The sequence below is a fragment of the Prinia subflava genome, chromosome 1 (genome assembly GCF_021018805.1).
Source record: "Prinia subflava isolate CZ2003 ecotype Zambia chromosome 1, Cam_Psub_1.2, whole genome shotgun sequence".
Lineage (NCBI taxonomy): Eukaryota > Metazoa > Chordata > Aves > Passeriformes > Cisticolidae > Prinia > Prinia subflava.
Genome location: NC_086247.1, coordinates 72,182,337 through 72,201,986, shown reverse-complemented (window position 1 = coordinate 72,201,986; position 19,650 = coordinate 72,182,337). Strand labels below are relative to the sequence as shown.

At 37.3% G+C, this 19,650-nt stretch overlaps 1 protein-coding gene across 6 annotated transcripts in view; it reads left to right on the top strand.

The window, feature by feature from the left end:
• Nucleotides 1-19,650, top strand: part of SEMA5A (semaphorin 5A) — a 320,792-nt gene that overhangs the window by 229,671 nt on the left and 71,471 nt on the right. For all 6 annotated transcript variants that reach the window (XM_063399787.1, XM_063399779.1, XM_063399792.1 and 3 more), the window contains 3 exons: nt 5,273-5,390; nt 10,712-10,893; nt 13,047-13,190. In XM_063399787.1, the coding sequence (XP_063255857.1) occupies nt 5,273-5,390; nt 10,712-10,893; nt 13,047-13,190 (444 nt within the window). The remainder of the gene's footprint in view (nt 1-5,272; nt 5,391-10,711; nt 10,894-13,046; nt 13,191-19,650) is intronic.

Below are 19,650 nucleotides of genomic sequence, written 5' to 3'. Positions count from 1 at the left end.
AGACACCAGCACAGGCTGGGATCTGATATAATGGAAAGCAGCTCTGTGGAGAAGGACCTGGGGGTCCTGATGGCCAGGTTATCCATGAGCCAGCTGTGTCCTCTGGGGCCAGGAAGGCCAATGGTAACCTGGGTTGTATTGGGAAGAGCACTGCCAGCAGGTCAAGGGAGGTGATGCTGCCCCTGTACCCAGGTGAGGTCACATCGGGAGTGTTGTGTGCAGTTCTGAACTCCTCAGGACAGGAAACCTGTAGAGCTCCTAGCGCGGGTCCAACAGAGGGCAACAAAGATGATGAGGGTCTGAAGCATCTCGTCTATGAGGTGAGACTGGGGGAGTTGGACCTCTTCAGCCTTGAGAGGGGAAAACTGAGAGGAGATTTTTCAATGTATATAAATATCTGAAGGGAAGGTTTTGATAGGATGAAGTGCATATTCTGAAAGTTGTCTTTCACATTGGAGCCATATATGGTCACTTGGAAGCATCAACATTCAGCGAATTGTGTGGTGTCAACAACTTTTATACATAAATTTCTGATTCTGGATTTGATGGATGGACCTTGTGGGTTTAAGGCTGGTATTCTCAGTGATTGAATTGTACCTAAATATATTTTGATTATGGTACAAAAACTAAAATAAGAGGAAGCAATGGTAGTGCACTCAGAGTGTCTGAGATGATTAAAGGATTTGATTTTTCTTACCAATACAGGTAGGGGTTAAGCAGTATTCTGAATATTTGACATGCGTCTTAGCTTGAGCTACTAGGGATTTTATAAGTTGTGTCCCTACCATTTATGTTCTTCTGCATCATTCATCTGTATCTTTAGATGGCTGTTCTTTATTGCACACGCGTATGTACGTATAGAGCTGCTAAACCAGTAGTATTGAGAACACTGATAGGTACCTTTGTCTCTTTGTACCTTCAAGTATTCTTTCAAGAATGGATAGAACTGTGCATCTGGAACATGTTATAGCTTCAGTCTTCTGTTTGAATTTGCAGTTCTGAATCTGTCTTCTGCAAAATAAGATGGTGACCCCGGTTCAGTTCCTGGTAGACAATGTGTCAGGTCGCATTTGATGGTAATTGGGACTACGTAGGCATGGGTATTCCAGTAGAAGTTATTGAAAGGGTCAGGAGACTCAGTTCTTAGAAATGCTGTATATAGGTAAAGACAGAAAAATGTTTCTTGAACAGTCTTAGAAGATGCACCTCTTGCATTTATGTATATTGTGTGAATAAAATGTTACAGGTCGAGAGGATACCTGATTGGAAGTTTCATATTCATATGGGAATACTGATATTCTCCCCCTCAAAGGAAATTTAAAAATTTCTTTGAAATTAATGATATTATTACACTGCTTTTAAACTTAAGGAGTTTTTTTTTTTTTTGCTCTTTGGAACACACAAATTATTTTTCTTTTTAGTCTAAAACTCTATGGATTATGGGTAAGTGGCATCAAGAATCAGTAAATGAACCAGTTTAATTTTATTCCTGAATTTCCTTCCTGCACAAAATTGCCAGCTTTATCAGTGCTGGGACAAATCATGTGAAGTCTTAGAGATGTGCGGTGGTGCCTACTGGGATTAACGGACAAACCTTCACTCTCTGCTGAAACTGAGATGTAAGGTGTGCTTCTAGAGACAAGATGACAAAATATATTACTCAGTTCTGCTATTTGCAGTGTGACAGTCTGGAAGGGCCCTGTCAAATGAAAGACCTAATACCTACTTTAAAATTTATCTAATTTTATACCAGTGGCATCTAAAATTTCTTTAATTTAGACAGAAATTTGGGAGGAAAAAGAGGTGATGTGTAGTGGTATCTGATTTCTGACTTTCCTTACTTACATAGAATTGACATAATTGGGACAGCCATGTTTTATAATTTCTTTTGTTATTTCTTGTGCATATTTCAGTTTTTCCTCTTACTGCTGTCTCTTGGGAGAGAGATTCATTAAAAAATAGTTAAAACAGTATGAAATTTTCCTAAGGACACATAATTGCAAGTCAAGACTAGTTCTTTTAAATTTCCCATTTCAGATAGAAGTTCTGATATTTTTATACTCACAAGCTTTACAAGCTTTATTCTATCTGATTTTTTATCTGTTAATGTCTTTTGTTATGTGTTTCCTTATTTTATCTAGGCATAGTAGATAAAAATAATTAGCTGCTGTTACTAACACATTAAATTGAAGGAATCATCCCTCCAAGGAAAGAAAATGGTTTTGAAAAGTGACATAATTAGGCAGTAAGGAGAAAAACTTACCCTCATATTACCTGCCTTTTTTAATTTTAAAGAAATTATGTCCACTTTTCAGAGATATAGGTGATCTGAAAAAAATAAATAAGAAAACCCTCTGAGATGTGAGGCAGGGTGAAGAACAGAAAAAAACTGTTGTGCCAACACCTGAGAACAGGTATTTAAGTCAGGTCCTGCCACAATTCATGAATATGTCTGAAACAGTGCGCTGAAGGAGGTTGATAATACTGAACTAAAGTTTTGTAGGGGTTTTTTTTTTCTGTCTGGATATAAGAATTAAATAATTAAACGTTTTACAACATGAGACTTAGATATAGTGACAGGGACAATGAATTAGCACATTAGTGAAAGAATTCCAGCAAAACTAGACTTTCTCATGTGAGGAATATTTCTCTGAAAAAAATTCTTGTTGTTTTATTTGGAATAGTTCATATGTTTAGAGGATTAATTTCTGTATTGTAGTGTAAAGAAAAATGTTATTGAAGAATGGTAATACCTCTAATTTGTGGAGGAAGTTATCCTCTTGTCATCTGCATAAGGTTAGCTGAGTTATTAACTTCTTAAAATGATAACTTTCCTATGCTCAGTGGACCTTCTTTACTAAATCCTGAAAAGATTCACCTCATTTTACCTTGTGGCAGAGCATCCAAACCTGGTTAGCTACTGAAAAAACCCTGTTCAATATTCACAGAGTGATCAAACATTCTTTGTCGTAGCAGTACAAGAACTCTTTTTTTTTCCTTCCATGGAACTAGGATCTGTTCTGATACCAGAAAATTGTGAGGACAGTCAAAATATGTTTCTAGCACCTTACTTCAAACTTCTGAGTGACTTGTAATGAAAGGTGCAAGTAGTTTTGATTTCCTAGAATCAAAGGTAAAGTGAAAACAAAAGCAAAAGAGGAAATGGGGTCTAAGACCAGAGTGGGAGAAGCATCAGCTTACTCCCACTAAGGAGGGAGTATGGTTCCAAGTGAAAGGATATTTCAAAATACTTTGAAATATTTTTGTTTTTAAGAAATAGTTTCTAAAGCATAATAATGAACACTTTGAAGTTAGAAAATTGAGCAGTTCAGCTTTGAGGCACAAGTTCTCATTGCACTGTTATCATTGCTAACATTGCCAGTTGCGCATTGTCAGCCTTTAATTTGTTTTTGTATTCTGTTCTCATAAAACACATGCTTTATCAGAGATACTCAGAAGGAGAACACTGGACATTACATCTTGCAAACAGTGGAAGACCAAGACACTTAAAACTTTCTGGAATTTGCATTAGTGTTCCTTCTCACTCTCTAGATGGTTACATAGAAACATGTGTAGCCTGAGTTACAAGAATGCTAAGTTCTTACCACTGCAGGAACCAACAGTGGGAACTCTCTTCTGAACAGCGAATTCCCTAAACCAAAGGCTTTACCTTTGAGCTGGAATCCTGATTAGGGATACCCATGGAGTTTTGACTGTTACTCTTACATTGTGCCCTTTTTGCAGATGAGGACTATGCTCCCACATGGTACTGGCAATCCACATTGCCAAGGGGAATGTGGAAGTGAATCCTTTGAAATTATAATTATGGTATTTTGGAATAACACTCCAGAGAATTAGTAAGTCTGTGTTTGGTCAGCTGTTAACATGGAAGTACATGAGGAATGCCAGAGATAAATAAAAATATCAATAAGGCAGTTGATAAAATAGTCAATATATTAGTTGTTAGGACAGAATCATAGAACACTTGAGGTTGCAGGGGTCTCTGATGGTCATCTGGTCCAGTGCTTGCTGGGCCTCCAACCAGTTGTCCAGGGCCATGTCTGGATGGCTTTTGAATAGCTTCAAGGGAGGAAATTCCAGAAGCTGGGCTGTGTGCCAGTCTCCTGTGCTTCAGTTTGTGCCCATTGTCACTGATCCTGTCACTGGGTACCACTGGATACCCTGGATCCTCTTCTTTGCATGCTCCCTTCAGGGTTTTTTATATATTTGTACCTATTGATGAGATCCTCAGCCTTCTCTAGGCTAAACAGCTCTCCCAGCTCTCTCAGCCTCTCCTCACTGGAGAGATGTTCCAGTTGCTTGATAATCTCTGTGGCCCTTCAGTCAACAGATGTGATGGGAACAGATAATTAGAGAAGGATAATGCCCATGGGTTTGAGTTGAACAAAAATGATCTGTCTAACATTTTTTACAATCTAGACAAAATGTTTAAATGCATTGTTTTTTTATGTACAATTTACAGATATTCTTACAAGTGTTAAACCAATTATGTTGTGCTTCACTATAATGGGAGTTCCATCTCTTATGGTTCTTTAGCTATGAAAATGCAGACTTATTCCTGGACTGTTAATACTAGACCTTAGCAAGAGAAACATGCTATTTATTAGAGAAATTAATTTCTAGTTTTATACAGTAGATCTTTCAGAGTCTATATGAAACTGGACTACCATCCTTCTCTATAATCCATTTTTTTTCTCGCCTCATGTGCAGCTAAGAGGGAGTGTTGAGTGCAGCATGTGAAATGTAAGAGGTGTGATGGCAGCCACCAGTGCCCCTTTGAACTAACTTCCAGAGATTTTATATAATTGCAGAAAATGGATCAGGTTTTCTAATTAATTTTCAAAGAACATTGTCCTCTTATTTCTGAAAAAGATGATAGCTACAATTCCAAAATTGACAAAAAAGACTAAGGACTGTAACTCCTGAAATTTTTACTTGGAGCAGACAATATACCCTTTTTATGAATTTCTGTAATTCTCTAGTAATTAAGTACAATGATCAGTCTAGACAACATACCATGCATGCAGACAGAAATTCAGCTATTCACTTAAAAGAAATCCTAGCTTTGTGTAGGCATTTAAATTAATTTTTCCTCTGGCTTTGGTCATTTTATCTGTGCCATACCACAATAGAGATCAATTTCACTATCTGCCTATGAAATACCAAGAGATGCCACATAGTTATTTAGAAAACTCTTTGGTCACTACAAATGAAGATAAATGTTCTGGTTATCTCTGGTTTTCATCCACAGTGCGTGCATTGGATCCCAAGACCCTTACTGTGGCTGGGACATGGTGATGAAGAAATGCACAACGCTGGAAGAAAGTCTGAGCATGAGTCAATGGGAGCAAAGCATTACCGTGTGTCCAGTAAGTCCAAATGCACTCATTTGTCTCTTACAACTTTTAATTCTGTGTGAATTTAATGAAAATGAGTTGGCATAGATTTTTCAAGCTAAGAAAACTGCATTTAATGGCATTTTCCTTAGATTTTAGCAGAATACCTGGTTTCTTTTCTATTTCTTGTCAAACTACTTATATGATAAAAGTATTTAGAGTAATTTCAAAGGGTGGTTATTTTTTATCTGTAATGTCTATTTTCCCACCTTGTAAACAAATACTTTCTAAGACTAGTGATATTGACATACATTTCTCTACAGATTTTTTCTCTATTATGTACTTTGAAAAAGTTTAATCACTAAAGTTTAATCACTAATGGTATATTTGTTCTTTTAGGACTATTATCGCTAATATAAAAAGCCAAATAATATCTTCTAGAGTCCATGAATTGGAAGTCTGACTTCCATGAATTAAGTCTCACTCATATTAATGACAGAGGTGATAATTACAATAAATGCAAGGTTTATATTTACACTTTTCTTTTAAAAATTATTTTTAATAAATTCAATATTGAATAAATTCAATATACTATAAAAAAGCACCAACAAAATTGATTTGTATGTCTCATTTTGAATTTTATTCTGGTCTTGTTTTGATATTCATGTTTTTCCCTCACTCCAAAGCATGCCACAAGAGGGTTAAGACGTATCTTTCTTGTGCTATTGAGCCTTTTTTTTTTTTTTTTTGAGTTGTTTTGTTTGGTTTTTTTTTTTGAGATTTTTGCTGCTTTGTCCTGCCCATGAAGAAGGAGCCTTTCTAACTCAATTCTGCTTTCATTCCTAGTAAGATCTTCTTGATCTTGTCCCTGTTCACCAGTGGGGCACATGCATCTATAAACTTGTGGTCACATGGCATTCATGTTCTAACCTCTGTGTGTTTACCAGCTCCCTTTAACAGCTTGATGACACTTTTCTCTCCTAAGCTGGGCTTTATTAATGACCTAGAGATGTGCAAAATCAGTATAAAGTTATTCCAGATTTGACTTGTGCTCTCTACATGTGTTGCAGCAGCCTCATAAATACAGACACTACAATGATTCTGAGGGTCTTGAGAATATACTCCTGTGTTCTGACTGTGTTTGACATTAAATAGCAATTTTTTAAACATTTTTCAAATTTTTAAAACTTTAAAAGACGTTTATGTCTTTTTCTGTTCTTTGCATCCATCTTCTCACATAGAGGACTAATAAAATAGGCCTGTGTTGGATTCATCTACATTAGCATTTTAGCTGAAATCAGGAGCAACTTTGGGGAAAATACTATGATTACTGAAATGCTTTTTTTTGTTGATATTTGCATAGGCAGTCAGCTTGCTGTGCTCAGTTTTTGAATTACGGCAGTAGGCCTTATTTTCTTTTGTAGATATAGAATGCAAGGCCAAGATGGGGTGGAAGGACAAATAATTTAAAAAGCATAATTCCATTCTGTTCTGTCCAACTGGAAAAACAATAATTTAGTATCTGTTGCATGACATGTGCATAAGATATGGCAGTCTAGTCAAAGCAGGGGAGCACCTAAGTCTTGCTTAGAAATTTGTCCATAGCTGTAAGACTTTTCCTGCTGATCTGAAATTCAAAGACCTAGTGAACCTCCAAAGAAATTTTGTCCTTGAGCAGATTGAGCTTGCATAATATGAGGAAGATTTTAGAATTATCTATCTAAATTGAATAGTGTGGGTTTATGCTTTTACTGTTTTAAAGCCTTATACACTAAGTAACACATTATTGAACAGATTGGAAAACTTTATAGAAACTTTCCTCTAAAGGAAACACAATATTCTGGCAAACTGCAATCAATTACAATTTTGCTTAGCAAGGCTTTCAAATATTTGTTTTTATAGCATTTTTATGTGCTGTGCTCACAGGATATGTAAGCCAAGATGTAATTAATTTAATTTTGTAGGCAACTGAGCTATGTGCATCCTTAACATGTGCTACATATATTCAAGACATTGTTGCAGGCAGAACATAACAGAATATTCAAAACCTACTCCCCCTCTTTTGGACCCAATTGCTTCCAGTATCTTAATAGTTAGTAAAATTACTCCAATCTTTTTAACATTGTACAATATTTTTTAGATTAATGAATGACAAATTTCTTTTAAAATTGTATTTTGAAAACAGACAGGGGTCTGTTTATACAATAGTTTGGTCCAGGATAAAAATTGCGACCAGTTTCCTTTGAGAAATTATTTCCTATTATTCATATGGCTGAGTACTTATTGGCATGTCATGGTAGAGGAGAGAGGTGAATAGGAGAGATAGATGAGTGTCTGTGCAACCATCTCCAGACTTTGAAGATCAGTTTTGAAAAATTAGGTTATTTTGGTTATCTTGCTCTGATTTAATTCTCAATTTGATTTTTACGTTATTGTTTCGGTTGGCAGGAGTACAGAAATTGTGCATAAATATGAACACTAATTAATGCTATGGCACATGTGTCCACTTTGATCTTTTTCCAGCTGGTCGTGTATCCCTGTTATACATTCAATGATTTTTATGCCAATGAAGGTTCATTGTTTTTTTAAAATATTTTCCAGTGAGACAACTTGCATTCCATCACTTAAAAATATGATGACATTTACTAGGAGCTTTTACAAGAAAAGTAAAACTAACCTTTAAAAAGGTTTTTCAAGATTTTGGTTGTGTTTTTGGTTTTGTTTGTTTGTTTGTTTAAGAGAAGTATGCAACATGAAATGCCTTTATTTTATAGTTATTCTCAGAGAAAGTGTAGTGTGGGATCTGAATTCATTAGGAGCTTCAGCAAATTCTACAGACTCACTAAATTCTATAAAAAGGAATCTCAAACCAAAGATCTCTTGACAGAGTTAAAAACTGTGATCTTTACTCAGAGTGCAGGGGCACAAAGCAGGAAGATGAGGTGGGTGCAGAGAGACTTGAGACAAAGATGGATGTTTGGAGGACATCAAGAAGGAAGAAAGGTCTAAAGGTATCTGCAGAAGGGAAAAAGTGGCAAAACCAGGGTGGTAGAGAGGGAAAGCAGAGTGTAGCCATGCCAAGATGGTCTGATTGACTGTGATTTTGCCCTTGGGGTGTCAGATCGTGAAAGGTAAATGGGCATGGATTCTGGTGAAAGCTGCAAAGGCCCCTCATTGGTACATTTTGCTTTCCTTCAGTCATATGATGAAATTGTTTGATATCACTTCTGAAAGGGAGATACTCACATGAGACTGAGCAGGTGAGTCATGGGGAATGGCAGAGATCCCAGTGGGACAGTCTGTGCAAGAGCAAGGAAGAATAATGAAGAAAGAGAATATGTCATCAGTTCATCTTTCTGAGTTCTAGCTTTCAGCCGTGTTTTATGTATACTTTCTCTGCCACTTAATATGTATTATGGTAACCATAGACAACTGTTAGCTTGTCTAATATATAAGCTCTGGTTTGTAATTGTAGGAATAACAATAAGATGTTTTGATGCAGCACAGAAACAGAAATCAGTAAAGACATTTTAACATCTCTGACATAATTAGATTGAGGACATAGAATTGTTAGTTTATGAACTGTAAATATTTGTTAGATTAGCAGTGTAAGAGAGTCTGCTTGTCACTTAAATGGAAGCATTTCTTGTTGTCTCACAAAACCCAACAATGTAAACTCTACATGAGGAAAGGTTGGTGAGTTATTTTCAATAAATAGCTGTCAACAGATTTTGAAATGATGAATTATGGTTATGTGGGCTGTGGCAGACAGAATGTACACATAGCTATTCTTGCACAAGTGATACTTGTGAAAAATAAACTGTGGTAATTGTAATTAGTAGTGAAATTGTGGTGCCTTTGCCACAGTGGAAAGAATCGGCCAACATCCAGAGTGTCAGCAGAAACATGCCTTATGTTGTAATTGAATCTCTTGTATCTTCAAAGTATTTGTGAAATGTACACATCTCTCACCACTGCTGAAATACTAAAAATAGTACAGGAAGATACCATTTTATATCGGTTATGACAATCTACAACTGTAATTCCTGTTTCAATAGATAAACAAATATTAAAGTGTTATGTTCTCACACATTGGGTGAAAAATGCATGACTACAAGTGATACATATTAATTCTTGCTAAGAGTGAATTTAAATGCTGCTTAGCCTGCACTTGCTGGTGCTGTTGTCTTGACTGAAAGTTAACATGAGGCAAACAAAAGGAAAATTCTTTAATACTTAACTGAAAAAGTGGCCATCATTTCCATTCAGAATAACAGATTTGTCAAGATTAACGCCTTGCTAAAATAATGTTATGAAAATCTGTCTTTGTTGGGAGCTGAATACCCCATGTCCTACCCCATTTTCTTTAGAAAAGAAAATTTTCTAGCTCATTTTCTTTCAGCTGGGCAATGAAGATTTCGTATTAAATGTGTTACAGCTATTTGATGGAAACATTCCAGACAAGATGAGAATGGTCTGAATCTTCCAGCCAAAGCTGTTGAGAATTGAATTCTGTAGGAGAAAACTATTTCATCATATAGGATTAGGTGCTGCTTTTTGAAGATGTTTCTAGGATTTATGCATATAATTTCATATATTTAGAGTCTGTCATGTTTAAAACCACATTTTGTCCTTATGAAATGGTACTGTATGACATATGCTTCAAAAGCTGTTTTCAAAACAAGACACTCATCATGGAGATTTGGGTTTGATCAATCCAGTTGTGTTACTCTGGATAATTTCAGCATCTGTGTTTAGAATCACAGAATTGTTTTGTTGGAAGGAAACTGAAAGGCCATTTTACTTGAATCCCCCTTACCAAGGGCAAGGACACCTTCCACCAGACCATGTTGCTCAAAGCTCCATCCAGGCTGACCTTGAACACTTCGACGGACTGGGCATCCACAGTTTCTCATGGGAAACTTCCAGTGTCTCCTCATTCTCATAGAGAGTTGCTTCTTCATTTTTTCCTTATCCTCTTCTGTCTCTTCCTTTTGATCTTGGGTTTTACAGTCAGTCTTGAGGCTCCATTTTCACCAGAAAGTTTTAGGAATTGGGAATACAGAAGACAATTGAGAGGTAGGGAAGTGTGGTTGTGACAGATAACACTTAGTTGTGATTTCTGTTATTGCTATGGTGGTGGCATCCAGTGGCTCAAACTGGTCAGAAATTGTGGAAATTATGTAGCTACAGGAATTATAAAGGGAGATTGCTGTCTGGAAGATGTATCTCTCCAGTGGAGGCTGCTATTGTTGGTGACTGAAGGCTAAACCTTTCATGCACAGCAGAGTAAAGAGGTTGTGTGAAGGAACTGTCAGTCCTCAGGTAAGCTTTTCTGTTGTGTTTTTTTCTAGATGAGGAATCTGACAGTGGATGGACATTTTGGGACGTGGTCGCAGTGGAAACCTTGCACCCACACTGATGGTGCCAGCGTTGGCTCCTGCCTCTGCAGGACCCGTGTGTGTGACAGTCCTGCTCCTCAGTGTGGAGGATGGCTGTGTGAAGGACCAACCATGGAGATTGCCAACTGCTCCAGGTATACAAGACAATTTCAAGTTCTGTCATTTGTGGTTAAAAATTTTTTAACTTAATCAGAATAAAGCCTACCCTGAATCTCCCCTGAAATCTACTGATCCTGTTCTGTGCATGAAAGGGTAAATGGGATATTAGAAAATTTCTCTCAGACTTTGTAGGAGAGAGAAGAGGTCAGAGAGCAGAGGCATTTCAAATGCTGTGTACCAAATAATGTTGTCCTCAGGTAATTTTAACAAAAGCTCTGAAAGAAAAAAATAAATCCGTGTTAGATAATATCCAAAGTATGATACTTTTTCTCAGTTCTGTAATTCATACAGCTTTCTTTGCTGGATGTTAGAATAGTTTACTTTTTTTTTGAGGTTTCGTATTACCATTGCAGTCCCCCATTCTGCCCTGGAAAAATGTTTTCATTGTATCTTTCAGTTGTATCAGGATAGCAAGTTCTATTATCAGTCTGTATAGAACTCTTTAGTCAGTCTTTTGTCTTCTTCAGGAACTTACTCTCTCCCAGAGAAAATCAGTGAGAGCAAATAATTTCAAAGGGACTCAGAACATTATGTATTTGGAACTGCATCAGAAGTTCATTTTAAAACATTATACACATACATATTTTAATTGCAAGATGAAACATATACTGGTGCATTCTGCTTATTTTCAGTGATATTTTCTAGGTTTTTGCCTTTTTTTTTTTTTTAGCATCACAATCACATTGTGATGGTGAATAAAACTGATTACATTTCTGCACAAGGTTACTGCAAGCCTTATAAGTGAAAATATTTTAGGAAAATTATTAAAAATATAACAATATATTATATAACATCAGGTCAGGAGAACGATAGAAAAGACAAACATGCTGTGAGATATCGAACAATCAAAACAACAGCTGTCAGGTTTAGAAGGGAAATTGGAATGTGATTTGGGGCTGGATTCACCTTCTACCTTTGGCGTTATTACACTGCTGTTTTAACTTCTTCTGTTAACACCGCTGTATTAGTAAGGCACTGGTTTAACTTTTGCTTTTATGATGAAAAATCAAAATCGCAATATAGTTTAGTTTTATTTTTCTTTATTTCTGTTTGTGTTCTAGCAGTACAAAAACTTCAAGCTTGCCATTTAAAGCTTTGGATAACAGCAGAAGTGTGTATATTTTTTTTTTTTTTGCCTGGGACAGGATAGGAAATTCCTTTTCAGATGTTTGGTCTATAATAATTTTTCTAGGATGTATTGGAGAGGGTGGGAGTCCTTTCTAGAAGTTCACAAATGCAAGGTACAGCATGTGAACTCTCTTAGTTTTTTGTTACATTACAGGCAGGGTATTTGCCATCTTATCAGAATAACTTGTTGAAATTGAGAACGAATGCATTTTAATGCTTACTTTAGTGTTATAGAGTCATTTAGGCTGGAAAAGACACTTAAGATAGAGTCCAACCATTAATAAGCACTGCCTGGTCCACCACTAAACCATGTCTCCAAGTACTACATTTGTAAGTCTTTTAATACCTCCAGGGATGGTGACTCCCTCTCTTCCCTGGACAGCCTGCTCCAATGCTTGACCAACCCTTTTGATGATGGAATTTTTCCTAATATCCAGTCTAAATCTCTCCTGACACAACATGGTGCCATTTGTCTCATTCTATCCCTTGTTAAAGTCAAAAGATCAACGCCTGGGACGAGAAACCAACCCCCACCTCATTACAGTCTCTTTTCAGGTAGTTGTAGAGAGAAATACGGTGTCCTCTGAGTCTCCTTTTCCTCCAGGCTTTAATCACTTTCCTTTCAGACAAGGCAGCAAAATTTGACATTTTAATCTCCCTGAAAATGGTATGTAGTTTAAAGTTAGCTTCAGAACACTGATATAGGAGTTTGCATACATTGTTTACCCAGAATAAAGTGACTGAAAGTAACTAAATATCTTCATATCTTTGTAATTCTTGTGTAAGGAGGTAATTTTAGCAGTTGCTGATTACAAAGCATGGAATATGGAATAACAGAGCACCTTTATTTTGGTTCAGTATTCTTGAAGAAATGGAACACGATGCAGTGTTAATGACTTCTGCAGAAATATTAATAGGCCAGATTCTGCTGTCAGTCACACCTAATCAGCCATTCGCTATGTATAACAGATGACAGAGCCTGAGCTTTTTATTCTACCAGAAATGGAGGCTGGACACCATGGACTTCTTGGTCACCTTGTAGCACCACTTGTGGCATAGGCTTTCAAGTTCGCCAGCGTTCCTGCAGCAATCCAACCCCTCGGCATGGAGGACGCGTCTGTGTGGGACAGAACCGTGAGGAGAGGTATCTCCTGTTTTTCTATTGTTTGTTTTAATTTCATCTGTGCAGCTGTATTCCACAGGACATGTTCTCCTTTATTTGCTTGGTTTTCCCTTCCCTTTCCTTTCCCTCTCTGTTTAACTTCACTGCTGTACAGTACAGTATTCCCATTAACGAGGCTGTCAGTCTGCAGCAGATCTTTCATCTTTCGCTTAGCTTCATCCCTCCTGAGCCACCTGAGACCTCCTGGTAGTGCCAGAGAATTGTGCTGAAGCAATGTGCTGCTGTCCCTTGAGACCCTGAAAATTGATTCTCCTTGAAAATTGATTGCACTGTGTTTGAATTGTAACTCATCCAGCCTCAAGACCTGGAATTCAGAACAAGATATAATAAGGTCACAACACTATGTTACTGATGCTGTGAGTTCATTTCTTCTGCTGTAAATAAATTAAGCATATCTATAACATGGAAGGAAGTTTCAAGGGCTTTGTTTTCTATTCAATAAATATAATACACCTTAAACTCAAATACCTTAAGTAAGTTTTCAAGCTTGGTGGGTTTTTTAATATAGTTTGTATATATTTTTTAACCCCCAAACAGATAAAGTGAGCTCAGATTTTGATTTCACCATGTACTGTTTTGGCACCACACGAAGTATTTTGTCACTAGCTCAGAATGCCAAGTTTAAGCCTTTCATTCTATTTTACGTGTACCATAATTACATCTCTAATTTATGTGGACCCTAATGCATCTCTAATTTTTGCATTCACAGTTTTAACAGGAATTAAATATTTCTTTAAATATTAAGTATATATTCAGATAAACTGCAACTCTTCATGCATTTTGTTGTTTCCAGAGGCATACCAGAAAGCTAGATAGCATTGGTGTGAAAATTTGGAGTCCTGTAGCCATCCATCCCAAGAGATGTATGCAGATATGTTTCCTCCTAATTTGCACTTACAGCTTACTTCAGTGTTTCTGTATGGATGATGTAGTATCCTATATTGCTGTTGGATGTAAACTGAAGTCAGTAACCCTTATGAGGGGTTTCAGTGAGGCATTTAATTAAACACCAACTCCAGCATTTCTTCAGATTAGGAAATTCATTGAAGCAAGATTGCATCACACATTGATGTATTAATGGATCACCAGGGACCTGGGCTTTCTAACTCTTAAATGTAAAGGATCAGTATCACAGAGCATGTGAACATTTCTTGCTGTTTCAAGGCCATGAATATTTACCATTTCATTCCAGAAGAGACAATTTTGCTCTTTTGTAAATTGCTTTCTGAAAATAGGTTGCCCAAACAGAAAGTCATCACCATCAAACATAGATTGTATCTGCTGTTGTTTAGCTCTGTCCCAGCATGAATAACTGTTACTGATTTTCCTAAACTGAGAGTTCAGTCCAGGGCAGGACACAACAAGACTAAACACAGAAAAAAATAATTTTGCTTGGAGAGACTTTAGAGTGATGGACTATAGATGGTAATAATAATTGTTCATTTTAGTTTAACATCGAATAAAAGTTTGATAAGAAGTTTCACAGAAATAAAGAAAACCCTGAGAAATACTTTCTTAATTATATGAGCATTAGGACAATGGGTGCACTGTAAAAGCAGTTACAAACTGGAAAGTGACTTATGATGCGTTGAAATAATAGCAATCCAGAAGGATTGAATTTTGGTATGCAACAGTTCTGAAAGAACAATAAGCTAATGTTGCTTTGCTTTTGTAGTCTGCAGTTTACTTGTCCTTTCTATCTCCATCCAGTTCAGCAGCAATCTGGGATGAACGTGCTTGTGAGTTTACTGCAGGATGCCTTTTTCTCAGAGTCCTTCTGTCACTGTCCCCTGTCTCTTTGAAAGATCCTTCACTCCCAAAAACCCTGCACCTTTCTCACTCACAGCTTGCTCACAGCTGACCTTTCTGCCTCTTCCTTGGTTTTGTTTGTTATCCATGTTATGTCCTGATACTTCTAATTATTTTTTTAAGTGCCTTTAATTTTTTTTTTCCAGAGGGTGCAGTAAGTTAGGAAATTTTGTCAAATAATTTATAAAGCAGCTAGAGGCATGAGGCATCAGTTATTTGCCAGGATTTTTGTCAGTGTTAAGCCAAGTACTTGGATAAATCTTTACAGAGCTGTAAAAAACAGAAAGTCCTGGGATATTTGCCAGCCAGGGCCCATCCCATCACACACAGCAGGGGAGCAGGGCAAGCCTGGAGATTGTGACCAGATCCAACCAAGAGTCTAGATCCTAGTGACATCATGACAATGAGAGAAGGCTGAAGTCCAGGTAGGAAGCTAAACCACAGGCCAGGATTAGGATCAGGTTAAATAGAGCTCCTGGGCCCATTGATGTGGGTGGAGGACCCAGGCCAATCTGGTTGGGGCCATTACAGTTTCATGAGTGTTCTCATGGCTCTGCCAGCTTGTAGAGAGTTTTGAGCTGTGAGGGCGATGGAGTACCAGTATTTACAGTAGTATTATTTCACTATTTCACTCTCATTGAGTTACATCAGCACCAAACATCAGTGGAAACACTTCCTTAGGCAGGCTGAACAAATATTGCATGTGCAGTAACTCCTGAGAAACATTTACTGGTTTTGTATTCAAAGTGCCAAGAAGCAACTTCTCAGATTTTCTTATTTAAATCAACCAATGTTTATAAATAGCCTAATAGTTTGCTTTTTTGATGACCTAGATCATATGTAAAATTAATATATATTTAGTATTAATAAAAATTTGAATTAGTTGGTTTACACATTGAGTGCATTTGTCTTTGTAAACGTGTGTGCTCTAATCACCTTCACATGTTTAGGCGTTTAAAAATAGGTTTCAGTTTCCATAGCCATCTACATGCCAAACTTTGAAACAGCTTTTCAACAAGCACTGATTTCACTTGAAATCCAGTACAAAAACTCCGTAGAGAGCAAACACAAAAAATGCAGCATGTATCTGAGGTAAATTTATCTCCAGATATGGATGCATATTCAGCTTGAGAGTATTTGTTCGTGTGTTAAGAGCTAAATGTTTGTCTAGGATATATTTGTTTTACCTCCTGAAAGCCATGATCCTATCATGGCTAATGTATCAGGCATCTCTGTGCTTGCTGGCCATTCTCTTGAGATCAATGGCAATATTTGCCAATTTAAAGTATTGAAGATAGGCTAAACTGTTTCATGCTCTGCTGCTAAAGGGGTGTGTGGGAAGGGGGGCAAAGCAGTTGAGAGATAACAGCAAATACTCCTATTACAAAGCAAATTCCCCCTGTAGAAGTAGGTCAAAAGTGCAGTTGATGTGCATTTAGACAGACTATGGAGAGAAAGTAAAAATAACACTGTTACAAAATTTACTAATCAGTTAATAATTTTGTAGTTATAACTTCAGATGGAAGACATCTTGGTGAATTCCTTAGGGGCTTAATTTTTCTGATTTTTTCTGTATAAGAAATATTCACTGAAGCTACTGGAGATTCTCTAGATCTTAGTTTATAGAATTTGTAGTATCCTGTCTCGACATTATCATGGAGTGAGAATGTTTGTCTTTTCTGTGGAAAATGCTGTAGATATGGCCTCATTAAGTCCACTGCCCCCCCCTCCTATCTGTGTAGAAATGAAGGACATTAAAATGAGAATTGCTTGTTTTCAGCAGCTGCACTTATCTTTTATTACACAGGAAAGAATAGAAAAGAAACACGGCAATTAGAAAAGTAAATTGGCTGCAGACAAGGAGTAAACGTTTGAAAGCCCTGGATATTTTGGGCTGTATAAAAGAATTAGAAGCAGGACATATTGTGACATTATTTTGTACACGGTTCTCAGCAAATGTTCAGCTTTTGAGCTTGTTTCCATGAGAAAGAGGAACTGCTGAGAGTCAAGTGCCTGCTCTGTAGTGTGAACAAGCCCAGTCCACTTCAGCAGAGCAGCTTAAACACCACAAGGCTTTAGGCTTGCTTGCACTCCCATGGGTGTCTTGTCTGCTGGGAAGTGTCTGTTCCCACTCTCCTTGCTTTCTCTGCTACCTCCTCTTCCACCGAAGCCCCTGGGACCACATGCCACCTTCCACAGGATGGGTATTTCTGTCAGTAACAATCTCAGTCCAGTAGGGCATGTGCGTGCCACGCTCCTGCCTCCAGTTAAAGGAATTTGGCATTCCCATCAGCCTCGGTATAGCCTGTGCATCCCAGAAAATCACCAGCTGGTAATCACAGCTACCCACCACAGAACAGTACATTGCACAGGAAGGGGCAGACAAGGGTGGAGCTTAGTTTGTTTTTCTTGAGGACATGGTAGTATAACATAGTTCGAAATTACAAAACATTTGTTTAAATAGCATCTCTCTATGGAATAAAAAGGGCATATTTGTAACTGCCATGCAGTTAGCCTGTAGTACTCTGTGCTGGATAGCAGCACTGAAATAAGTTGAATAAATTGATGTCTTACTAAAGGTTGAGATCTTTATAGAAACAAGAATAGTAATGCCAGTTGCACTGAAATTGTAGCTGTAAAATTTGGTGTAGGCACTAATAGCTGTGGACACAACTGGACAGAGGATATTCACCCTTCCCCCAGTATGACAATTCCTTTATTAGGGCATTTGAACTTGGGTTCACTTCAAGGAAAATGTGAAGGGTCACTGTACAAAACCCACATTTCTCTAGGCTGTTCTTCATTCTGACCTCACTGCAGTTAGGTCAGGGGAGAGGGCAGTGGTTTCACAGATTCAAGTTTCTTGCATTGCATGGTTTGTTGAATTACTGTAAAACGTTAGCCCTGTGGGTCCTGAGAACAAAATTAAGAGGGGAAGAAAGAGCAAAAGGGAAAAAGGTTTGCTGAGTGACTTGAAATGCAGCCAAGAACAGATATAATGAAACTTGGCTCAAAGCCCCATGCTGTAGCACAGTTCTCAAAGATCAATTGCAGGGATGTCTCTAACTGTGAAAACATACCTGATGTTTTCAGAGGCTGGCTGGCTGGCTAAGATGAAAATAAGATTCTACTTGTATGCTGTGTTAGTTTTTGGTTTGTTCTCATTTTGTTTTTGTTTTCCTGAAAAAAAAAAAGGAAAAGTTGATGGTGTTGACTTTTTTTTTTTTAAAAACACCCTGTTTCCTAAATTGAAGTAGTTTGCATAGAGCTTTTAGGGCTTTTATTTCAACTACATCTTTAATTAGAGTTGGATAACAGAATTGCCAGCCCTTTGAAGTGCTTACTGTGTAGAGTCACTGTTATTAGGTTTCTTTTCTGTCTCCTGCTTAACTGAGAGTGGGAGGTCAGGCACACAGATACTAGAAGAGCCACTGCATAGTGGTGTGACTGTCCTCAAAGTGAGATCTGTCATTCCTTACTTCAGGTGTTCGCGAGTGTGAATGTTTATGCGTGAGTCAGGTGTGTGAACTTCCACTGTGGTCTATAGAAATTTAGTCAATACAGGCTGTGCAGAATATAATTTGTGTCCTTCTGCTGTATATTCCTTAATTCTTAAAATCAATCATTCTAGTCTCCTAGTTTGTATTGACAAGATTTCCATTGCCTTTGATGGCTGCTTAGATGTCTGTCTCCCATGTAGCATTTGTAGTCAAAGAAAATCAATCTGTACATTGAGGGGTGTATTTATATGACCTTTGCTCTAGGGTGACATAAATCATATTTTTAACTGGGTTTTTCCTTCCATGAACTGTTGCTCAAGTTAGGTGACTACTTCATTTTTAGATAGCTGCACTGTACATGCCTTTATTTTAAGGCAAGACATGTTCTTTAATTTTACTTCTGCTTGGCTGAATATCAGTAATTCTCAACTTCATGGCAGATTTGCTTTAGTCTCAGTGTGTCTCCAAAATTAACTTAACACATCTTCATTAGGAACTGAAATTATGCAAAGTTTGAACTAATTTGACTAAATAAATGCTGATGTTACATCTACATTTGATTGACTACACATTCTCAACAAATGATCTAGAAGAAACTATCACACACATTCACATAATTGACTGCATGTGACAATGAATGTGTGCGGTTGGAGTTCTGGGGGAAGAATATCCAGGCATGGAACATTCCTATACATCTTTAATGATGGCATAATGTGAAATGTAATGTGTGTACCCAAATCACGCACTGAAGAATTCTGACACCAGATTCATAAATATCAAGGGTTTGTGCATTTTTTCCTGTTTCCAGAGGAAAGGTCAATACAAGCTGTGAATAATTTTCTTGACTCTACAGGAGCAGAAAACTGAATGTCACTCCCCTATTAACCCCACTCCCAGTCTTTGGATTTTGATGGAGTTGCCCAGACCTAGGGACAGAGTTTGAATTTTAGGCTCCAGCATATGTAATAAATCTACTCTCATATATTACATAAACCACCAACATTAAATTTTTGCCCTCCATAGAGCTCCAAGTGTTCAAATTCCTTATAATGAAGAATAATGATGAATTAGAGCTTGCAGATATTGGGGCTTTCTGAAAACAAACAAAAAAA